This window comes from Carassius auratus, chromosome 15, assembly GCF_003368295.1.
Source record: "Carassius auratus strain Wakin chromosome 15, ASM336829v1, whole genome shotgun sequence".
NCBI lineage: Eukaryota > Metazoa > Chordata > Actinopteri > Cypriniformes > Cyprinidae > Carassius > Carassius auratus.
In genome coordinates, this window is record NC_039257.1 from 23,166,492 (window position 1) to 23,187,691 (window position 21,200).

General features: G+C 38.7%; 2 protein-coding genes across 4 annotated transcripts in view; one reads left to right on the forward strand and one right to left on the reverse strand.

The window, feature by feature from the left end:
• LOC113115407 (NADPH--cytochrome P450 reductase-like) overlaps positions 1–12,631 on the reverse strand; it is a 28,629-nt gene extending 15,998 nt beyond the window's left edge. The window contains exons 1-2 of one of the 3 annotated variants that reach the window (XM_026282952.1): positions 12,540–12,631; positions 10,210–10,387 (exon numbers count right to left, since the gene is read on the reverse strand). In XM_026282952.1, coding sequence (XP_026138737.1) covers positions 10,210–10,343 — 134 coding nt within the window. In that variant the 5' untranslated portion in view covers positions 10,344–10,387; positions 12,540–12,631. Of the gene's footprint in view, positions 1–1,519; positions 1,902–10,209; positions 10,388–12,401; positions 12,439–12,539 lie in introns of those variants that run through there. The other 2 variants (XM_026282951.1, XM_026282953.1) reach the window with 2 other exon arrangements.
• A 261-nt stretch (positions 12,632–12,892) lies between these two features.
• On the forward strand, positions 12,893–19,301 carry sbds (SBDS ribosome maturation factor). The gene is made up of 6 exons (XM_026282954.1): positions 12,893–13,026; positions 17,353–17,591; positions 18,052–18,181; positions 18,279–18,479; positions 18,555–18,719; positions 18,881–19,301. The coding sequence occupies exons 2-6, from the start codon at positions 17,464–17,466 to the stop codon at positions 19,007–19,009; spliced, it is 753 nt and encodes a 250-aa protein (XP_026138739.1). The 5' UTR covers positions 12,893–13,026; positions 17,353–17,463; the 3' UTR covers positions 19,010–19,301.
• The last annotated feature ends 1,899 nt before the right edge of the window (positions 19,302–21,200 follow it).

Consider the following 21,200-nt stretch of genomic DNA (forward strand, 5'->3'; position numbering starts at 1 on the left):
TAAAGTTAATATCGGTGGCAAATCAGTGGCATTTACTCTGATACCGATATATCTGTGACAGACTCATATCGGCCGATAAAATCGGCAAAACAATATATATATGGGCTGGGCTCTAATTTATAGTCATTTACATCAGAGTTTAAATGAAAGAGACTTAAGGAGACCTCCTATGCCACCTTTTATAATATGCAATATAAGTCTCAGGTGTCCCCAGATTGTGTCTAAAGTTCCATCTCAATATCCCCCACAGATAATTTATTATATCATATAGAAAATGCATATTTTGAGTTAAAGCAGTAACGGGCTGTTTTAATGTGTGTCTCTTTAAATGCAAATGAGCTGCTGCTCCCCACCCCTTTTTCCAGAATAGAGCTGTGCCTTTACAACTCAAACCTGCTAAAAAAATCTGTTTGGTTTTGATGATCATGTCTATCGTGCATTTTAAAGGCATATCGGTTTAATCCTCTGAAATATGGTTTTCTGGAAACGTGCAAGGATGAAGGGGCGGTAATATTATAATAAGGGACCAGATTATAGCACTTAAACATGGAAAAAGTCTGATTTTCATGATTTTTCACATTTAAGATGAAGTAGTAATCAAAATATTTAAAAAGGATTATGCAAAAGGCAATAAGAGTAATACAGAAAAATAATAGTAATCTCAGAGTAATATATATAAGCAAATTTTTAAGGTCCAACTCTCGCTATTAACAAACCATAAACTCCTAATTTGCTTCTTATTAATAGTTAGCTAGGTAGTTGTAGTTTAGGTATTAATAAGGATTATGGATGTAGAATATGTGCTTTATTAACACTTATAAACAGCCAGTATGTTTAACAATAGGCATGCTAATAAGCAACTAGTTAACGGTGAGAATTTGTCCCTATACTAAAGTGTTACCAAAGTTTTACTTTCATCTGGAAAATCAAGTCTCTCTCTCTCTCTCTCTCTCTCTCTCTCTCTCACACACACGCACACAGACATTAAAACACAATTGTTCAAGAGTTCAAGAGAGTTCAGTCAATAGAAAAAGCCTGAGAGACTTTTCACAGTGTAAAAACTCTGGGCTCACGGCCAACTATTGCACAAGGATGTGAATTGTGTGATTTAATGAGTGAAAACTGCTGTTTTAAATGGGAAACACCAGTGCTTTAAAGTTACTATTCTCTATTTAACAAGAGAAGGAATTTAATGCTTTCATTAACGGTGAAAGATGATCATCAGCACTTTTTGCCCTGAAATATGAAGCGAGCTCTATAGAGCAATGATGTTATGTTATACAACAAGCTTGTTTCATAATAAAAATAGTTCTTTCAACCAAGCTGCTTTTGAAAAATCTAGTATTTATTGTGTACTTGTCTGGAGAGCGAACAGACGTTTCTCATTGAAGAGCACGTTCTGCACGTCGGTCTCGTCTGACTCACTCTCTTCAGTTCATCAGTGATGATGTGAACCATCTGAAGGATCGTACTCAGACACACAAACTGTGTCTCGCTCGTCCAGGAGCAGGACACTCACCTGTCGAAGGAGACCAGCCGGTCCTCTGGTAAGGAGAACACACAGCCCATGATCACACGAAACACGTCCAAGGACGAACCGTTAACTACTGCACGCACTGGAAACACAAGCCACCGCCATCGGTGAGAAAAACCATCTGTCCTACAAGAGAACCTGAAGGAGTCTGTTAGAGCGTCCCTCCTCCATCAACAACGGTCCGCAGACGGTGAAGCATCACGCCGATTCCCTTCGCTCTCAAACACATGCAGCATCTGGACGACACACAGCAGGACTCCCACTCAAACACACACAGAAGACTAGAGGAAGAGCCGACAGAGACACACACAGAACGGTCCTTCAGCAGCAGCTTCTTAAGACAGCCACGGTCCCTCCCTCCGGAGAACCCCATCCATCATAAGAGGATCCTCCGGTGACAGAGAGACAGAGAGAGAGAGAGAGAGAGAGACAGACAGAGAGAGAGAGAGACAGAGAGAGAGAGAGACAGAGAGAGAGAGAGAGAGAGAGAGAGAGAGAGAGACAGAGAGAGAGAGAGAGAGGCTGAACACAATGGAGGACTTGAGAAAAGACTTGGAGAGAGAAAGACTTGGCTGGCCTCGCCAAATACTAACTCAACTGACATCAGGATTTGAAAAGATATATATATATATATATATATATATATATATATATATATATATATATATATATATATAAGTCGCTTTGGATAAAAGCGTCTGCTAAATGAATTAATGTAAATGTAAATATATATATATATATATACAGACTTTCATAAGCACAGCTTTAAGTAACAGAGAGAGAGAGAGAGAGAGAGAGAGAGAGAGAGAGAGAGAAAGAGAGAGAAGACATGCTTTGCAATTTCTAAAAACCCAACTACTGAGACGAAAGAACATCTGAGTGACTGGAACATAACTCCTCTCTTCTTTAAAGGAATAGTTCAGCCAAAAATGTTAATTAGCTAAAATGTGCTCACCCTCAGGACATCCAATATGTAGAGGAGTTTGTTTCTTCAAACAATTTGGAGACATGTGTCATTACATCAGTGTCTCATCAGTGGATGCTCTGCGGTGAATGGGTGCCGTCAGAATGAGAGTCTGATAAAAACATCACAATAATCCACAGCACTCCAGAACATCAGATAATGTTTTGAAGAGAAAAGTTGTGTTTGTAACGACGTAATGTAAATGTGATGACACATGTCTCCAAATCTGATGAAGAAAAACTCATTTATGTCTTGAATGGCCTGAGGGTGAGTGAAGTTTCAGCTAATTTGTGGATGAACTAATGGATGGATGGACAGATCTTTCATTCTGTTTCCCAATCCCAGTCCTTGCACCCCCCAGCTCTGCATATCTCAACATTACTCATTAAAATAAAAATAAAAAAAGAGAGAGAGAAACAAATATGAATTGTTCACATTAAAATCACATTTACTAAAAAAGGATAGGGTGATTGTATAATCTTAAAGTCACTTTGAAATAAAACATTTCTTACGGCCTTGTTGGCGATTTTCCTTGGAATTACTTGAATCAATATAATCTAAATCATAGTAGATAAAAAATGTTGAACAGCGCTTCAACAGGTGACCGCATGCTTGCCTTGCTCCAAAAGACAAAGAGCTCTTCTGTGCTGTTCTTCTGTTCTTTACAGACACTGAACCAAATTCAATTTCTGCTTTTGTCACTAATTAGAGGACAACATCTGTGAAGCAGCTGTTATGTAACATCAGGAGCTGGACTGATGAGTGCAGATCTCTGGAGGACAATAACAAGCCATAATCAGCTTGATTTACAGACTCATTACACATTACACGTGTCTGTGCCGAGCTAGGGACAAAAGCACAATCAGTCAGATCTAGAAAGATTCATTAGGTCAGTAAAAACTGTTAACTAATGATTCAACAGATGTTTTTTAATTCAAGGAACAAATACACTACAAGATTTTTCAAAACTCTACAGATGTGTCAAAAACTAGGCATCATACACGTTTAACTCTTATTTTCAGACACGTATTTCCTGATTTAAAGGAGAGATCAAATGCCTACTGTATGTATATACACAATCCTCCAGAGACTGAGTACCTTTACACTCGAGAAAATAACAAACAATGTGTCCCAATAAAAAGCAATGCATTTAATTTAATGAAACCGCTAACCCTCCATTGAAAATAATGCAGGCGGAAATCTGATTATGCTACTAATCATAGGCTGGATGTGACGACACACTGAATGCAATAAAGGTCTATTAGGTTGCATTTACAAGCTTAAGACTTAATGCACATATCTATCGATGTCTGTGATTGAATACACTGCAAAAACATGCTGTAAATAGAAATCTCTGAAAGCAGCGGCCCACCAGCTGTCACACTCTTGATGAGTGGTGCCCACAGAATAACAGGTTTCATAGACACTTGGACAAGCTTTTGGGGCAGACCTGACCTGTTTAAAAGAGATGGTCTTCATCCCTCCTGGGGTGGTGCCACTCTTCTCTCTAGAAATATGGCAAATAGTCTTAGTGTTTATACTTGACTAACTGGGGCCCAGGTCAGGAAGCAGACAGACTGGCTAAACCGACCGTCTGCTAGCTGCCTCCCGTCACAGAGGTCAGTTAATTCTCAGCACACAGAGACTCTTTCACCTAGATATCACACTATAGAGACTGTGTCTGTTCCCCAAACTAGAAAATACAAAAAAACGTCCAAACTAAGTTAAAGTTAATAGTTTAATTGAGGTTCAACAAATAAAAAACAAATGCAATATGGATAAACAAATGATTAAGCTTGGCTTATTGAATATCAGATCCCTTTCTACGAAAACACTTTTTGTAAATAATATGATAACTGATCATAATATAGATGTGCTCTGTTTGACAGAAACCTGGCTAAAACCTGATGATTACATTATTTTAAATGAGTCCACCCCCCAAGATTACTGTTATAAACATGAGCCACGTCTAAAAGGCAAAGGGGGAGGTGTTGCTTCAATTTATAACAACGTTTTCAGGATTTCTCAGAGGGCAGGCTTCAAGTATAACTCGTTTGAAGTAATGGTGCTTCATATAACATTATCCAGAGAAACCAATGTTAATGATAAATCCCCTGTTATGTTTGTACTGGTACTGTATACAGGCCACCAGGCCACCATACAGACTTTATTAAAGAGTTTGGTGATTTTACATCCGAATTAGTTCTGGCTGCAGATAAAGTTTTAATAGTTGGTGATTTTAATATCCATGTCGATAATGAAAAAGATGCATTGGGATCAGCATTTATAGACATTCTGAACTCTATTGGTGTTAGACAACATGTTTCAGGACCTACTCATTGTCGAAATCATACTCTAGATTTAATACTGTCACATGGAATTGATGTTGATAGTGTTGAAATTATTTAGCCAAGTGATGATATCTCAGATCATAATTTAGTTCTGTGCAAACTTCATATAGCTAAAATTGTAAACTCTACTTCTTGTTACAAGTATCGAAGAACCATCACTTCTACCACAAAAGACTGCTTTTTAAGTTATCTTCCTGATGTATCCAAATTCCTTAGCATATCCAAAACCTCAGAACAACTTGATGATGTAACAGAAACTATGGAAACTATGGACTAGTTTGACACCCATGGTATAATGAGCATACTCGCACCCTAAAGAGAGCAGCCTGAAAAATAGAGCGCAGCTGGAGGAAAACAAAACTAGAGGTATTTCGTATTGCCTGGCGGGAAAGTAACTTATCCTACAGAAAAGCATTAAAAACTGCTAGATACGATTACTTTACTTCTCTTTTAGAAGAAAACAAACATAACGCCAGGTATTTATTCAATACAGTGGCTAAATTAACAAAAAATAAAGCCTCAACAAGTGTTGACATTTCCCAACACCACAGCAGTAATGACTTTATGAACTACTTTACTTCTAAAATCGATACTATTAGAGATAGAATTGCAACCATTCAGCCGTCAGCTACAGTATCACATCAGACAGTGCACTATAGACCCCCTGAGGAACAGTTCCACTCGTTCTCTACTATAGGAGAGGAAGAATTGTATAAACTTGTTAAATCATCTAAACCAACAACATGTATGTTAGACCCTATACCATCTACGTTCCTAAAAGAGGTGCTTCCAGAAGTCATAGGTCCTCTTCTGACTATTATGAATTCCTCATTGTCATTAGGATGTGTCCCCAAAACCTTAAAACTGGCTGTTTTTTAGCCTCGCATCAAAAAACCACAACTTGACCCCAAATAACTATTTAATTATAGACCAATCTCCCTTTTCTGTCCAAGATACTAGAAAAGGTGGTATCCTCACAATTATATTCCTTCTTAGAGAAAAATGGTATATGTGAGGATTTCCAGTCAGGATTTAGACCGTATCATAGTACTGAGACTGCTCTCCTTAGAGTTACAAATGATCTGCTCTTATCATCTGATCGTGGGTGTATCTCTCTATTAGTTTTATTGGATCTTAGTGCTCCGTTTGACACAATTAAACACAGCATTCTTTTGCATAGACTTGAACACTTTGTTGGCATCAGTGGAAGTGCATTAGCATGGTTTAAATCGTACTTATATGACCGCCATCAGTTCGTAGCAGTGAATGAAGATGTATCATATCGATCACAAGTGCAGTATGTAGTACCTCAAGGCTCAGTTCTAGGGCCGCTACTCTTCACGCTTTATATGTTACCCTTGGGAGATATCATCAGGAAACATGGTGTTAGCTTTCACTGTTATGCTGATGATACGCAGCTCTATATTTCCTCGCAGCCCGGTGAAACACACCAATTTGAAAAACTAATGGAATGCATAGTCGATATAAAAAATTGGATGACGAGTAATTTCTTACTGCTAAATTCAGAAAAAACAGAGGTGTTAATCATAGGGCCTAAAAACTCTACTTGTAATAACCTAGAACACTGTCTAAGACTTGATGGTTGCTCTGTCAATTCTTCGTCATCAGTTAGGAACCTAGGTGTGCTACTTGATCGCAATCTTTCCTTAGAAAGCCACGTTTCTAGCATTTGTAAAACTGCATTTTTCCATCTCAAAAATATATTTAAATTACGGCCTATGCTCTCAATGTCAAATGCAGAAATGCTAACCCATGCGTTCATGACCTCAAGGTTAGATTATTGTAATGCTTTATTGGGTGGTTGTTCTGCATGCTTAGTAAACAAACTACAGCTGGTCCAAAATGCAGCAGCAAGAGTTCTTACTAGAACCAGGAAGTATGACCATATTAGCCCGGTCCTGTCCACACTGCACTGGCTCCCTATCAAACATCGTATAGATTTTAAAATATTGCTTATTACTTATAAAGCCCTGAATGGTTTAGCACCTCAGTATTTGAATGAGCTCCTTTTACATTATACTCCTCTACATCCGCTACATTCTCAAAACTCAGGCAATTTGATAATACCTAGAATATCAAAATCAACTGCGGGCGGCAGATCCTTTTCCTATTTGGCGCCTAAACTCTGGAATAACCTACCTAACATTGTTCAGGAGGCAGACACACTCTTGCAGTTTAAATCTAGATTAAAGACCCATCTCTTTAACCTGGCATACACATAACATACTAATATGCTTTTAATATCCAAATCCGTTAAAGGATTTTTAGGCTGCATTAATAAGGTACACCGGAACCGGAAACACTTCACATAACACCCTATGTACGTGCTACATCATTAGAAGAATGGCATCTACGCTAATATTTGTCTGTTTCTCTCTTGTTCCGAGGTCACCGTGGCCACCAGATCCAGTCTGTGTCCAGATCAGAGGGTCACTGCAGTCACCCGGATCCAGTACGTATCCAGACCAGATGGTGGATCAGCACCTAGAAAGGACCTCTACTGCCCTGAAAGACAGCGGAGACCAGGACAACTAGAGCCCCAGATACAGATCCCCTGTAAAGACCTTGTCTCAGAGGAGCACCAGGACAAGACCACAGGAAACAGATGATTCTTCTGCACAATCTGACTTTGCTGCAGTCTGGAATTGAACTACTGGTTTCGTCTGGTCAGAGGAGAACTGGCCCCCCAACTGAGCCAAGGTTTTTTTCTCCATTCTGTCACCGATGGAGTTTCGGTTCCTTGCCGCTGTCGCCTCTGGCTTGCTTAGTTGGGGTCACTTCATCCACAGCGATATCATTGACTTGATTGCAAATAAATGCACAGACACTATTTAACTGAACAGAGATGATGACATCACTGAATTCAATGATGAACTGCCTTTAACTATCATTTTGCATTATTGACACACTGTTTTCCTAATTAATGTTGTTCAGTTGCTTTGACAATGTATTCTGTTTAAAGCACTATATACATAAAGGGGACTTGACTTGAGAAGGGAAACTGACTTTGTGTGTTCATAAAACAATTTGTGATATTCACAGTATTCACTTATTCTACATCATCAGCAAAGATGATTAAGACATCGCTAAAACTCGCTGTATAAATCCCTACAATACATTCACCATTGCATAAAGTTTATAAAGGAGACAGTGTATTTTTGAGTTCTTATGGAGTTCCTTAGATAAAAAAATAAAATAAATAAAAAAATAATAATCCAGATAATAAATTTAGGCATTAACTTTGACATGAGTAGAGGCGATCGCTCCAGCTGGATGTGCTTATGCTATTATTCTGTCAATATTACAATAATACAATAAGTGCAATTTGAGGTTAAATTTCACTATTTTGGCTTTTCTCTCGATAAAAAAAAAAACATTTAAACCTAAATAAGAAAAAATTAAGCTATTTGTAACATTTGACAAACAGAGTCACAAAACTAAAGAGCAAGATTCAAAATGCTGGCAATCCCACTAATGTTGTATGTTACAAATAATTGTAGAAGTACTAGAAAAAAAGCTAGTAGTGTTGATTCACACATGCATTTGTGCTACTTCTGCCATGACACATCTAATGTCAACAAACAAGAGAGTGGACCGTGTTAGTGTGACAGCGAAACTGACACTGAAAACACCACAGATAAGTGTTGTTTATGCACGCAGACCGCGAAGATCTGCAAAACTGATAAGATCACACAACCTTTCAGTGCATCCAAGAGCAACTTTAACTGCACTGATCCACAACCGTCAAACAGAGGTTACTTCTCTCAATATACAATGACAACTTCACAAACGTAGATTCAGTATCCCTCAAAATGGATAAAAACGGATAAATACAAACTCCGAGCCAGACACAAACCTTTCTCCTGTATCCAACTCATCGTACAATACACGGCTGAAACCTTTGAGCTTTCTGAATTTACATTTCCTTCAGTCTGAGGCATATTCATTTCACTTTCATCGATGAAGAGCTTTTGCATTTACCAAAGATATTACTTTTTTTGTAATAAAAATCAAGCAAGCCCGGCATAGATGAGTAAATGACTTGGTTACTTTTTATGCAAAGTAATGTAATTAGTTACTTTTTAAGGAAGTTATGGAATATTGTAATCGTTTGGAAGTCGCTTTGTATAAAAGTGTCCGCTAAATGACTAAATGTAAATGACATTTATGTAATTAATTGTTCTAGTCCTATTTCGCTCGGTCCGTGTCTGAAAGCAGGTGATATATGACGAGAGATCACTGAAACGCAGCGTATCCTTCACTGATGACGCTCTCTGGTTTCTCTCACTAACAGCTCAGGAGGGACTGTGATGTCTGGCATTGAGTAAGACCTTCGCCAGCGACACTGTTCAAGGATATATGAGCAATAAACATTCCCTGCAAAAACACACACTGAAGCCTTTCACCAGGAAGACTGCAACCATACGCACACTACAGAGGATGACAACATTTCTGCTCAGATGTGAAATACTTCTATTTCTGAGTTTATATAGGTAATTATATTTATAGTTCTCAAGAAATTATATTTTGAATCAAGAAAATTAAGCTTGCTGGGAAACGATTAATCGCGATTAATCGCATCCAAAATAAAAGTTTTTGTTTAAATAATGTGTGTACGGTGTATATTTATTATGTATATATAGACACACACACACACATACACATATATATATATATATATATATATATTATAATTACATGTTAGCATGTATGTATTTAAATTCATATAGTTTATATTATATATAAACATTAAATGTATAAAAATAAATTCTCTTATATTATACACACACACACACACATATATATTTATGTATACATATTAAATATACATAGTACACACACATAATATGTACACAACAACTTTTATATTGGATGCGATTAATCATTACTCAACACTAAAAATAAACAGATTACTTCTTCATAAATAAACTTCTCATATATGTAACACCAAACTTTTCATTACATTTTTTTCCATGGTGGACAAAAAAAAAAATCATTATTATTATTGTGAGAGTGACAGCAATTAATAATTATAATAAAACAATTATCCTGTATGAACTGCGCTGTGTTTTTTCAGCATAACAATATTTATTCATAGTGTATCATCTTAAAATTATCATTGCAGTCAATTTACACTAAAAAAAAATAATAATAATTAAGCGGCATTTCCTTTATAAAAAAATATGATGAAACATACAATCTTTACATTTTGGGGTGCAATATGACCCAGCATTGTCAGCAGAGTTAGAGTCACACACATGACACAATTAAAGCTAAAAGGTGAATCTGTTTCCAGTTTTTCCTCCTCATTTATGAGAAAGCGGTTTGGAGGTACTCACGTAGACTCTAGTTTTTTGAACTCCGGGATGGGCTCGGCTTTTTTGCGGAAAACCATCCAGTAGACGATCAGGCCAGCGATGAGGGAGAAGAGGAACAGGTCCAGGTTACTGAGGAAGGGCTCGTCCTCATCCATCGCGGGATCCTTCTGTGCGTCTGCCACCGATACGAGGAGCGCCGCTAACAGAGAGAGAGGATCAGCAGAGAACATGTGTGCGGCATCTCATCACCATGCATGAGCTTAGGGCTGGACGATACATCAATAACCAGAATTATCATAGAATTTCCAGTTTTTCTGGATAAAACAAGTTTGATAAATGTTGGATATAATGTTTATGCACCAAAAACAGAACGAAAAAGCACCATGGTAATGCCAACCACTGCATTTTAACCATCATGGAACTATCAAAGATATGTGAACGAAACCGCAGACGAGCTGAAAAAGAAGCAAGGTCACTTCCTGCCAGCAGGGGGCGCTTATGAACAGCAAGAATACAGAGCTTCCTGAGTTACCGCTGTAAGTAAACCAGAGCTGCGCTAATGAACCACTGATCTATAACAGCGCCCTCCGGAGGTCGAATCCTCTGTAAAGTGCGTAGACGAAGTGTCCTCAACCTTGAACTAAACCAGACGGCCTTCGTAGGATGGGCGGAAAAGGAAACAGGAAGCATCACGTTGATATGCAAACACAAATAGAGCATCGTTGCACTCTCACACAAATTATTTGAAGTAAATATTTATTTGTTTTGTGAAAGACTAAGTTTTGCTAATTTTGACTAATCTTGCAGCTGAATAAAGAATGTGACTTATAAACACAGGACTACAACAATATATGGGTTTTCCGAGTTCTTGTTATTTTATACTAAAATAAATTATATTTATAGCGCAATGCTGTTATCACTGCTTTGAATACCACGAAATGTGTGTTTGCGACATGATCGAACTGAACGGCCCAACGTGAAATACCCCGACAGCTACAACTAGTCCTTAAACGCTTGTTTTTTGGGGTCGACAGCTTATAAAAAAAAAAAAAAAAATTGCTGTACACATACATAGCAGCTTTTATACATTTATAATTTATTTTTTCATAAGACAAATCACTAAGAAGTTGTTTCTCGTAATACAAAGTCAATGGAGAGCGTCGGATTGGTCCGTGAGGTCTATGAACAATCAGTTAAAAACTGATTTTTTTGTAAACTCAATGTTACAAAAATGATCATGTTTCTGGGAAGTTGTTATACACGGAGCAAAGTCAGTCAGTTTTGGTCCAATGCAATGATATTATCTATGCTTCTCTGTGAAAACAAACTCCTGGACAGGTCATGAATGACTGGAACACATCACGAGGAGTCAAATGTCAAAACAGCAAGCAAATTGAGATGAAATTTACATCTAACCTTTTTATCACCCATTCTCAAACAATAGCACGATTATCTCACAGCTTTGCTTCGAGCAATGCCATGTTCAGCCTCCAAAGTCCACATCACCTCCAGAGCAACTCACCTGCGTGTCCTCCACCCTAATAATCAGTGGGAACTCCTTTAATTAATGAATGAGAGTCACAAAAACATCACAAGTGATCCACACCCCTCCAGTCCATCAGGGAAATGCAGTGAAATCATGACACATGAAACATTTGGGAAGCATGCATTTGACAAATCTATTCAAGAGGAGTTGTGAATCTGCTTGGTCAGCATCAGAGAACATGACCCAGCTCAAAATCACTAGATCACAGTCAACCAGCCCAAAACTGCCGTCAACAAACACCAACCAACATAAAGGGTTAACCTCAAGGTTTCTTTGCACACACACACATATATATATATATATTTTTTTTTTTACAGGTAATTACTTATTGTATTTAAGTATTTTAATAGCATTTTTATGCAAAAATCTCAACTTAATTCAGGAGCTTTTTCCCCTTTTACACTTAAAACACGACAGTGAAGAACAAATTATAAACACTTTTAATGTCTATGAATTACTAAACTACAAAGTGTATTTATTTATAAACGTAAAAAAGGTGAATTATAATTAGAAAATCTGTATGCATGTTCTAAAATGTTGATGAAACACTTAAACTCTAGACTGTGTTATTAACTCTCACATGAAACACACTGACTGTTTCTGCAGTGTGAGGTCTTTTTGTTGACTTATTTCTATACAACTGAAGAACAAACCAGGAACTACTAACCCACTGCAAATCTTAGCGGCATCTAAATGCAGAAGTTATTATTAACGAGCAATATATGATAAACGCAAGTTGACTGCTATGTAGATCACATCTCTATAAGATGGTTTTAAGACGGGAAAGTTTAAGAGAAGTTCTTACCTGCTCACTTGAGCACTGACGAGCGATGCACGCGACGCGGAAACCCCTCGTCATACTCGCTGGACTGATCCATTCCGCCGAGGGGGGACACGGGCGATATCTGTGCACTTATGCATATATACGTGCGTAAACACAGTCATATGTGTCTGTAGTGTTTGTTAGTCGTATTTTCACATATGCAGCAGTGTGTCTATATTTCGTGTTGTGGTAATATAAAGCAGAGTAAGGTTTAAATAAATTTAACTTCCCCCTGGTAACGCAGTAGACGCTTCTAGTGGGAGGTTTTGTAATGTCGACAAACGCGACGTGAAATAATCAATTTCAAAGTGCAGCGGGTTAAAGGTGATGGTTATGCAATCAATTAAATGGCACAACGTGTCTTCTTCTCGTCCCTGAATCCGCGGTAGGCTTTCCTCGGTCATGCTGGAGGCTAGGTTACAAAAATAATGCAAAACGTTTCCATGTTTTCTTACTAATTCCCAACAAGGTGAGTATTAAGGCCAAGTTTAATCTCTCATCTAAAACCTTGGCACAAAATTAAAAGGTTTTACTGTTATGTTTGTTTGTTTAATTGCAAATGTGTAGTCTGATAGGTTTATAAGACACGTGTGTATTCTCACTTGTTTTCCCAAAAAGCCAGCTATGTGTATATGCTCCACCTTTTTTTTTTTTTTTGATAAATTAAGCATTTTTGTTTTTTTATTTAACTTTTTGATTAGTCAACCTAACTAATCAAAGAACTTCTGATCAAACTGAGCAGATAGGGATTACAGGTTTAATATAAGATAATTTCAGTATCCATTCAAAAACATAAGATTTTAGTTTAATCTTGTCATAGCTGTTATATCTAGAATCTCGCTGATAGTGGTTCTCTTATTATTATACTAAAATGTATTCTGAATTCTAAACACCTGAACCCAGGTATGAACAAAATCACATACTTTGGGTGTCCATATAAATAAACAGTGTTGATGAAAGTTACTTTTTATGCAATAATGCATTATAATGTTGCTTTATTCCCTTAAAAATAACTACATATTAGTTACTTTTTATGGAAATACATTAACAAGCAATGCATTACATTACATTTCTGTTTTTTTTTTATTTTTTTTTATATCAGGTCTTTGCTCGCTTGGTTTTTTTAAGATGAAAAAGTTCTATTCTGTTTTGACACCAAAAGCAAAATGAATACGGTCAGGCTGAAGGAAATGTAAATGTTCAGTAGCGGGCAAAGTTCAAATAAACCGTTCAGCTGTCTTGCTAATATAGATTGCATGAAGCACAGGATGCAGAAAACATTCTGAGTTTGCATTGCACTGTTTTTATTCATTTTGAGGAATACTGAATTTGTTTTTGTGCAAGTGAGATAAGTAAATACATGTTCACATATAGTCTAGAACTAACATCATGTTAACACACAACGCTCTGCACTTACCTCCGATTTCTCTCAACATGTGAATGGGTGACCTGTCGATCAATAAAAGGGAAAACAAAGTAACTAGTGTTACTCCATAAGTAACTCCAATATTTTCTTGTAAATTAAAAAGTAATTCCACTCCATTTTGCGTTTGCGTGGTCAGTTTGTGTGTAAACGTATGTTTCTGACTAACTTCCACATTTGTTGTTACCTACTGAGAAATCAGTTTTAAAGGGGTCATATGATTTGTTTTTTTAAAAAGAACATTATTTTGTGTATTTGGTGTAATGCAAGGTGTTTATGCAGTTTAAGGTTCAAAAAGCACATTATTTTCCACATACTGCACGTTATTGTTTCTCCTCCATGCCCTGCTTTCCGAAATGTGACGAGTTTTACAAAGCTCATCAGTATGAAAAGCGAGGTGTGCTCTGATTGGCCAGCTGTCCAGTGTGTTGTGATTGGCCAAATGCCTCAAGCGTGTGATGGAAAATTTCCGTCCTTAACATACTGTGATGCTGTGTCCCTGCACGATGAGACAAAAAAAACTATAAAACCCATTACAAACAAGGCATTTGTAGCATCCAGTGGGGACATAATTATGGATTGTAATGACTTATACTGTCTTGTTACACGTTGTGCATCGCACCACGTGAACATAAAACCATGTCTGCATTAGTGATCGGAGAAACGACAATCAACAAGCACTACTCTGCACTCCTCAAAACTCGCATTTTTATCATCTGTGACAAATTATTTAGATATGTAAACGTACTTAAAGTCAGAACAGTCTGCGTTGTAGTCTTCTCTCCCAGGATCAGGAAACAGTCCTCCACAAAATGTTATCTGACTCAGCCCCAGCCAGTTTCCTCTAAACAGCAGCAGCGGCAGCAGATCTTTTATGCAGCAGATCCTTGCCTCCACTTCCCAGGTATCTGGTGAAGTGGATATGGAAACTATATAGCACATGCTGCACCGCTGAGAGTTCGGTGTGTGGGCATAGGGTTGTTGTCTCATAGGGTATCAAAATGGCATATTAGCAGGCTTATGAGGGCCATCCATCTCTTCTCCCTTCACCGTGAATCTCCCCTGAGTGACTCTGGATAACTCCATGGACTCGATGAGGTTGATGGGGCCTTGGAGGATTGTCACTTTGGATTCCCTCTGTTAGTAGCCATGGTCTCACCATCTGGGACAGCTGAGCCGTCTCTATACACACTGGAGTGTGCTAGGTGGTGGGTACCAAGAACAGCCCAACATGGCCAAAGATCTCTCTTTTCAGCTCCGTACTCATTTGCATTGGAGCCAGAAACGGATGGGTCCATTCAGTGGGGGCTCAGAGTTTGTACTCAGCCACCACAGCAAGCGTGTTCAAGATGTCCTCAACATGCTCAAAGTTGTGTTGCATGCTGTGACGCCATGCATATTCTTCCCTGTACATTGTTGTGCTGTTTGCTCTGCAAGAAATGCATGTGTGTAGAGCAGCCACAGGCTAAGGGGGCTGATGCCAGTGAGCCGAACTACCATTTTCTTGGGTAGTGCAGGAGCTACATAAAGAAAAAGTAGGATGGCACATCATACTCTATATGCAAGGGTCAAAAAGGCATTAATGTAGATCAGGGGTTCTCGACTCTGGCCTTTGATATCTGCTTTTCTGCAGAGATTAGCTAAAATGTATACGATGCTAAATAGGCAGCTAGTGCAGTGTTGACAGATATATAATATGGTCATACTTGGTTCTAAGCACTGTAGTTGCTGCACTTTGGACCAGCTTTTAGTAGGATGTTACTCTTCATCCAATTTGTAATATCAGCTATACATCCCATTAGATTTGTGAATTGGTCAAATAAATGTGGAGTTGAGTATTGTCAGCACAGCAGTAAAAACTATGTTTTCTAATGCTATCTCAAAATGCGTCTAGCATGTACATTGTGAAAAGCAATGGTCCCAGTACTGAGCCCTGTGGCACTCCATACTAAACTTGTGATAGATATGACACCTCTTAATTTCCTGCTACAGTGATAATGGTCAGAGTAGTATGATTTGAACCATGCCAATGCAATTCCACTAATGTCAACCCATTTTCCATGCAAATCTAAAATAATGTTGTGGTCGATAATATGAAAGGCAATGTCCAGTTTTGGATAACTTTGCTCTGTTTTGGCCTGTTGACCTGTCGGCTTCTCCCACCTTCAGCTCAGAATTATAACTCATGTTTAACTACTACAGGTATAGATGCATCAGATCCAGCAGCAACTTCCAGAAGTTCTGGCCGGGGTAAAGCTGCTTTTGGTGGTTTCATGAGCGCTGAATGGCTGCTGAAGTCCTTGAAGCTCACATCTCTGAGAACGTCGAGGCACATTTTCAAGTAGATGTTATTTTCATTAGCTAAGTGCATATTTGAAGTCTAAACAACTACATTCTCACCCAAATCAGTCTTAAAACTACAAAACAATATTTGGAACAAGGAACACATGATAATGAATAATACGGAAACATCATGACATTTTATTCATCATGACATCGTTGAGAAATTACTTATTTCCAGGAATCTGTCTTCAGCATTCATTAAAAGTTCATAGACCTTTGTATTGCCTATTCAGTTACACATCTTGATGTTTATTACTGACGACATTTGTTTATTTATTTGGTTTGTAGTAATTAGCATGTGTAATTGATTAAAAAAGACAAAATGTAAAAAAAAAAAAAAAAGTACATTGTTAAACTAGCTGCACAATAGTTCAATCACTTACATTGCCCATTCATTTGAAAACCTCAGGCCTCTAAACAGCTCAGATAATTAATATTATTACATAAACTGGAATTTATTTTGATAATGTAAACCGTTGCATTTTAGGCTGGACATACAGAAATATCTTTGAACATTTTCAAAACGATATGTTATTTGTGAATTTTCATACACGCGCCACCTAGTGGCTCCAGATATCTCAGGACCCCAGTTTATTGTGACACCAGCGGGCAAAGGATTCTGATTGGTCTTTAAGCATTAAGCACTCTGTTAATTCTCACTGTGTCTGATTTAGTTTTATATAGGTAAGATGTCTGATGTTTATCGGTGGATCTATGCAAAGTACCAAGGGCCTCTGTTGGATTATACAGCCTCACTACATCTGTTTGCTTTAATACAATCTAAAGGGACTTTGAGAGGAGTTGTGCTCTGCTGCTGATGACTACAGACTGCTTTGCATTGAGCTGAAATACATTGCATTACATTCCCTCTTTTGAAATCTTATTTGTTTCAATGTATATTGATCATTTACATGCTCTTATTTCATGCATGGTAATGTGGTCTCTAGGCACATTTTGTGTGTATAAAAATCGCTTACAATGGCACAACGTTTCTATAAGCCTGTATATGTTCTGATGTCGTTCCTCCAGTCCTCCAGGGGGCGCTGCGGCGGGGATGCGCGGTTAATGATCGCGAGGGAGTGACGGGAAGAAACTACAGTCTGGATAAACGCAGTAGCGAGAGTCTAAAGCGTGTCAAAGATGTCGATATTCACACCTACTAACCAGATCAGGTTAACTAATGTTGCCGTCGTGAGGATGAAGAAAGGAGGGAAGAGGTTTGAAATCGCCTGTTATAAGAACAAAGTGATGAGCTGGAGATCTGGAGCGTGAGTGTTGTTGTTAAACCTGTTCAATTAGCGATAACTTACAGAGCTAGCTGTACTTGTTTGTGTTTATACTAGTGTTACAGAGTCAAATGTGTGTGATTATGTAATTTTTTTTGAGGGTGATCACATACAGTTGTCAACTAAGACCCTTTTTCAGTGATCAAATTAAGAGTTTATTTGACTTAATATGATAGCGTTATTTGATTTATAAATAGCAAGTTTCAACTCACAAAGCTGTAGTTCCCCCACACAAAATGTGTGTTTGTAAAAAAAAGAAAAAGAAAAAACATTCTGACGGCACCCATTCACTGCAGATAATCTATTGGTGAGCAAGTGATGCAATGCTACATTCCTCCAAATGGAAATTTCATGATCACTTTGTTGGACAACTTATCATTTTCTTAACTGACATTGATGTAATGTTCACAAATCAACTGTATTTAGTTTGTTGTTGTTTTAGGGAGAAGGATCTTGATGAAGTCCTGCAAACAAACTCAGTGTTTGTCAATGTGTCCAAGGGTCAAGTGGCCAAGAAGGACGACCTGTCCAGCGCTTTCGGCACAGAAGACCTGACAGAAATATGCAAACAGGTCAATCTGCTGTTGCACACCGCTGCTTTATGTCTTATTTCATGTTCAAGTGTTGAAAAATGAAAAGTAACGTTTGGTGGTTTTGATCTGTGTGCAGATTTTAGCTAAAGGAGAGCTGCAGGTGTCAGACAAGGAGCGCCAGAGTCAGCTGGAGCAGATGTTTCGTGACATCGCCACTATCGTGGCAGAGAAGTGTGTGAACCCCGAGACCAAGCGGCCCTACACCGTGAGTCTGATCGAGAGAGCCATGAAGGACATCCACTTCTCTGTGAAGGCCAACAAGAGCACCAAACAGCAGGTGAGCGGAGCGATGAGGTGAGGATCTGCGTGTCCCAGACCAGCTCTCTGTGGCTAACGCTGTCCGTCTGCGCAGGCGCTCGAGGTCATCAAGCAGCTGCAGCAGTCCATCCAGATCCAGAGAGCTCACATGCGGCTGCGCTTCGTCCTGCCGGCCAGAGACGGCAAGAGACTGAAGGAGAAGCTCAAGCCCTTGATCAAGACCGTAGAGAGCGAGGACTTCGACGAGCAGCTGGAGATGGTCAGACCTTTCATTAGATCTGTTCGGTTAATACAGTGCTTCTGCTGTGTGAAATGCAAATAAGAAGTTGTTGATATGTTTCAAATCAGACACGCACACAAATGCATGGCGGTTTGGTGAGCAGCAGAGGCTTCAGTAAGAGTGTGTTGTGTGTTGTCCAGGTGTGTCTGATCGATCCGGGATGTTTCCGTGACGTGGATGAGCTGATCCGCTGCGAGACTAAAGGCAAGGGGACACTGGAGGTGCTCAGTCTCAAAGACGTGGAGGAAGGAGACGAGAAACTAGAATGAGCTCAAAGCAACACCTTCAGCTGCTGCAGACTCGCTTCACACGAAGAGTCACACCACGCTCTGAATATTAGCACCATATTCACAGCTTCAGGAACAATACGAAATCTGACAAACTGCTCTAATAATAAAAAAACATGTCCCTAAATACTAAATGATGCTCCGTTGCAGCAATTCATTTTCTGTGAAAATTAAATTAACTTTATTTTAAAATAATAAATGTTAAAAGTAATATACAGTGAGATTTGTGTAAGAGTGCGTTGTTTGCCATCATTAAATATGTGCTCTTCGAGTAGTTTGTACTTGTGTTGTCTGTGTCACCGTCAGCTCACAGCTCTTCTGGTTTGGTGTTGGAGAATCGAAGCACCCTTGAAAACGTCTCAAGAACTTACTGTGGAAGCTACATCTTTCTCTAGAAGCTCGTCTGTGTGTCAGGAGCTCAGCTTGACAGAAACCACAGGACTGATCCTCAAACTCAGTAGACCGGAGCTCCCTCACACCAGAAACAACAACTATACAAGTTTACCAGCTAGAGAGAAAATAACTGATGTCTGCATTCTGTTGGATTCGTCACAGAAGAAGAAAAAAGTTAATTGTGACTTTTCATCTCACAATTCTGAGGAAAAAAATTCACACTTGTGAGATAAAAAGTCGAAATTAGCATGTTTTATTCAGTGGTGGAATATTACAGGCTTCCATAGATTATTATATAATACAAACTTTTGTACCCAGTGGTTTTTAATTTACACTATATATATATATATATTATATATATGTATATGTGTGTGTGTATATAAATGATAAACTTTAATTTCACATTATGGTTGATTGCAAAAAAAAAAAAAAGGATAGATAATTAAGTCTATAAGTATCTATCAACAAACGGATAATAGTGCCGAAGTACTTAATTTCTAAGTAGAAATCTTGGCCAGCTGAAAAGTATGAGCATGTACAGCATTGGCTCCTTTTCCCTGAATTACTGCAGCAATGCGGCGTGGCGTGGAGTGGATCAGTCTGTGGCACTGCTCAGGTGTTATGAGAGACCAGGTTGCCCCTGATAGTGGCCTTCAGCTCTTCTGCATTCTTGGGTCTGGCATATCACATCTTCCTCTTCACTATACCCTATAGATTTTCTATGGGGTTAAGGTCAGGTGAGTTTGCTGGTCAATTAAGAACAGGGATACCATGCTCCTTAAACCAGGTACTGGTAGCTTTGGCACTGTGTGCAGGTGCCAGGTCCTGTTGGAAAATGAAATCTGCATCTCCATAAAGTTGGTCAGCAGCAGGAACGTGAAGTGCTCTAAAACTTCCTGGTATACGGCTGTGTTGACCTTTGACCTCAGAAAACACAGTGGACCAACACCAGCAGATGACATGGCACCCCAAACCATCACTGACTGTGGAAACTTTACACTGGACCTCAAGCAAAGTGGATTGTGTGCCTCTCCTCTCTTCCTCCAGACTCTGGGACCCTGATTTCCAAAGGAAATGCTAAATTTACTTTCATCAAAGAACATAACTGTGGTCCACTCAGCAGCAGTCCAGTCCTTTCTGAAGCGAGATGCTTCTGACACTGTCTGTTGTTCAAGAGTGTCTTGACACAAGGAATGTGAAGCTGAAACCCATGTCTTGCATACGTCTGTGTGTAGTGGTTCTTGAAGCACTGACTCCAGCTGCAGTCCACTCTTTGTGCATCTCCCCCACATTTTTGAATGGCTTTTGTTTCACAATCCTCTCCAGGGTGCGGTTATCCCTATTGCTTGTACACTTTTTTTTTCTACCAGATCTTTTCCTTCCCTTCTCCTCTCTATTAATGTGCTTGGACACAGAGCTCTGTGAACAGCCAGCCTCTTTTTGTGTCTTGCCCTCCTTGTGCAAGGTGTCAATGGTTGTCTTTTGGACAACTGTCAGGTCAGCAGTGTTCCCCATGATTGTGTAGCCTACAGAACTAGACTGAGAGACCATTTAAAGGCCTTTGCAGGTGTTTTGAGTTAATTAGCTGATTAGAGTGTGACACCAGGTGTCTAAAATATATAACCTTTTCACAATATCCTAATTTTCTGAGATACTGAATTTGGGATATTCCTTAGTTGTCTGTTATAATCATCAAAATTAAAATAAATAAACATTTGAAATATATCAGTCTGTGTGTAATGCATGAATATAATATACAAGTTTCACTTTTTTCATGGAA

Coding starts and splice junctions, on each gene's coding strand:
- sbds (XM_026282954.1), top strand. CDS start 17,464: ATGTCGATATTCACACCTACTAACCAGATCAGGTTAACTAATGTTGCC. Junction 18,480..18,554: donor ACAAGAGCACCAAACAGCAG/GTGAGCGGAGCG, acceptor CCGTCTGCGCAG/GCGCTCGAGGTCATCAAGCA. Junction 18,720..18,880: donor TCGACGAGCAGCTGGAGATG/GTCAGACCTTTC, acceptor TGTGTTGTCCAG/GTGTGTCTGATCGATCCGGG.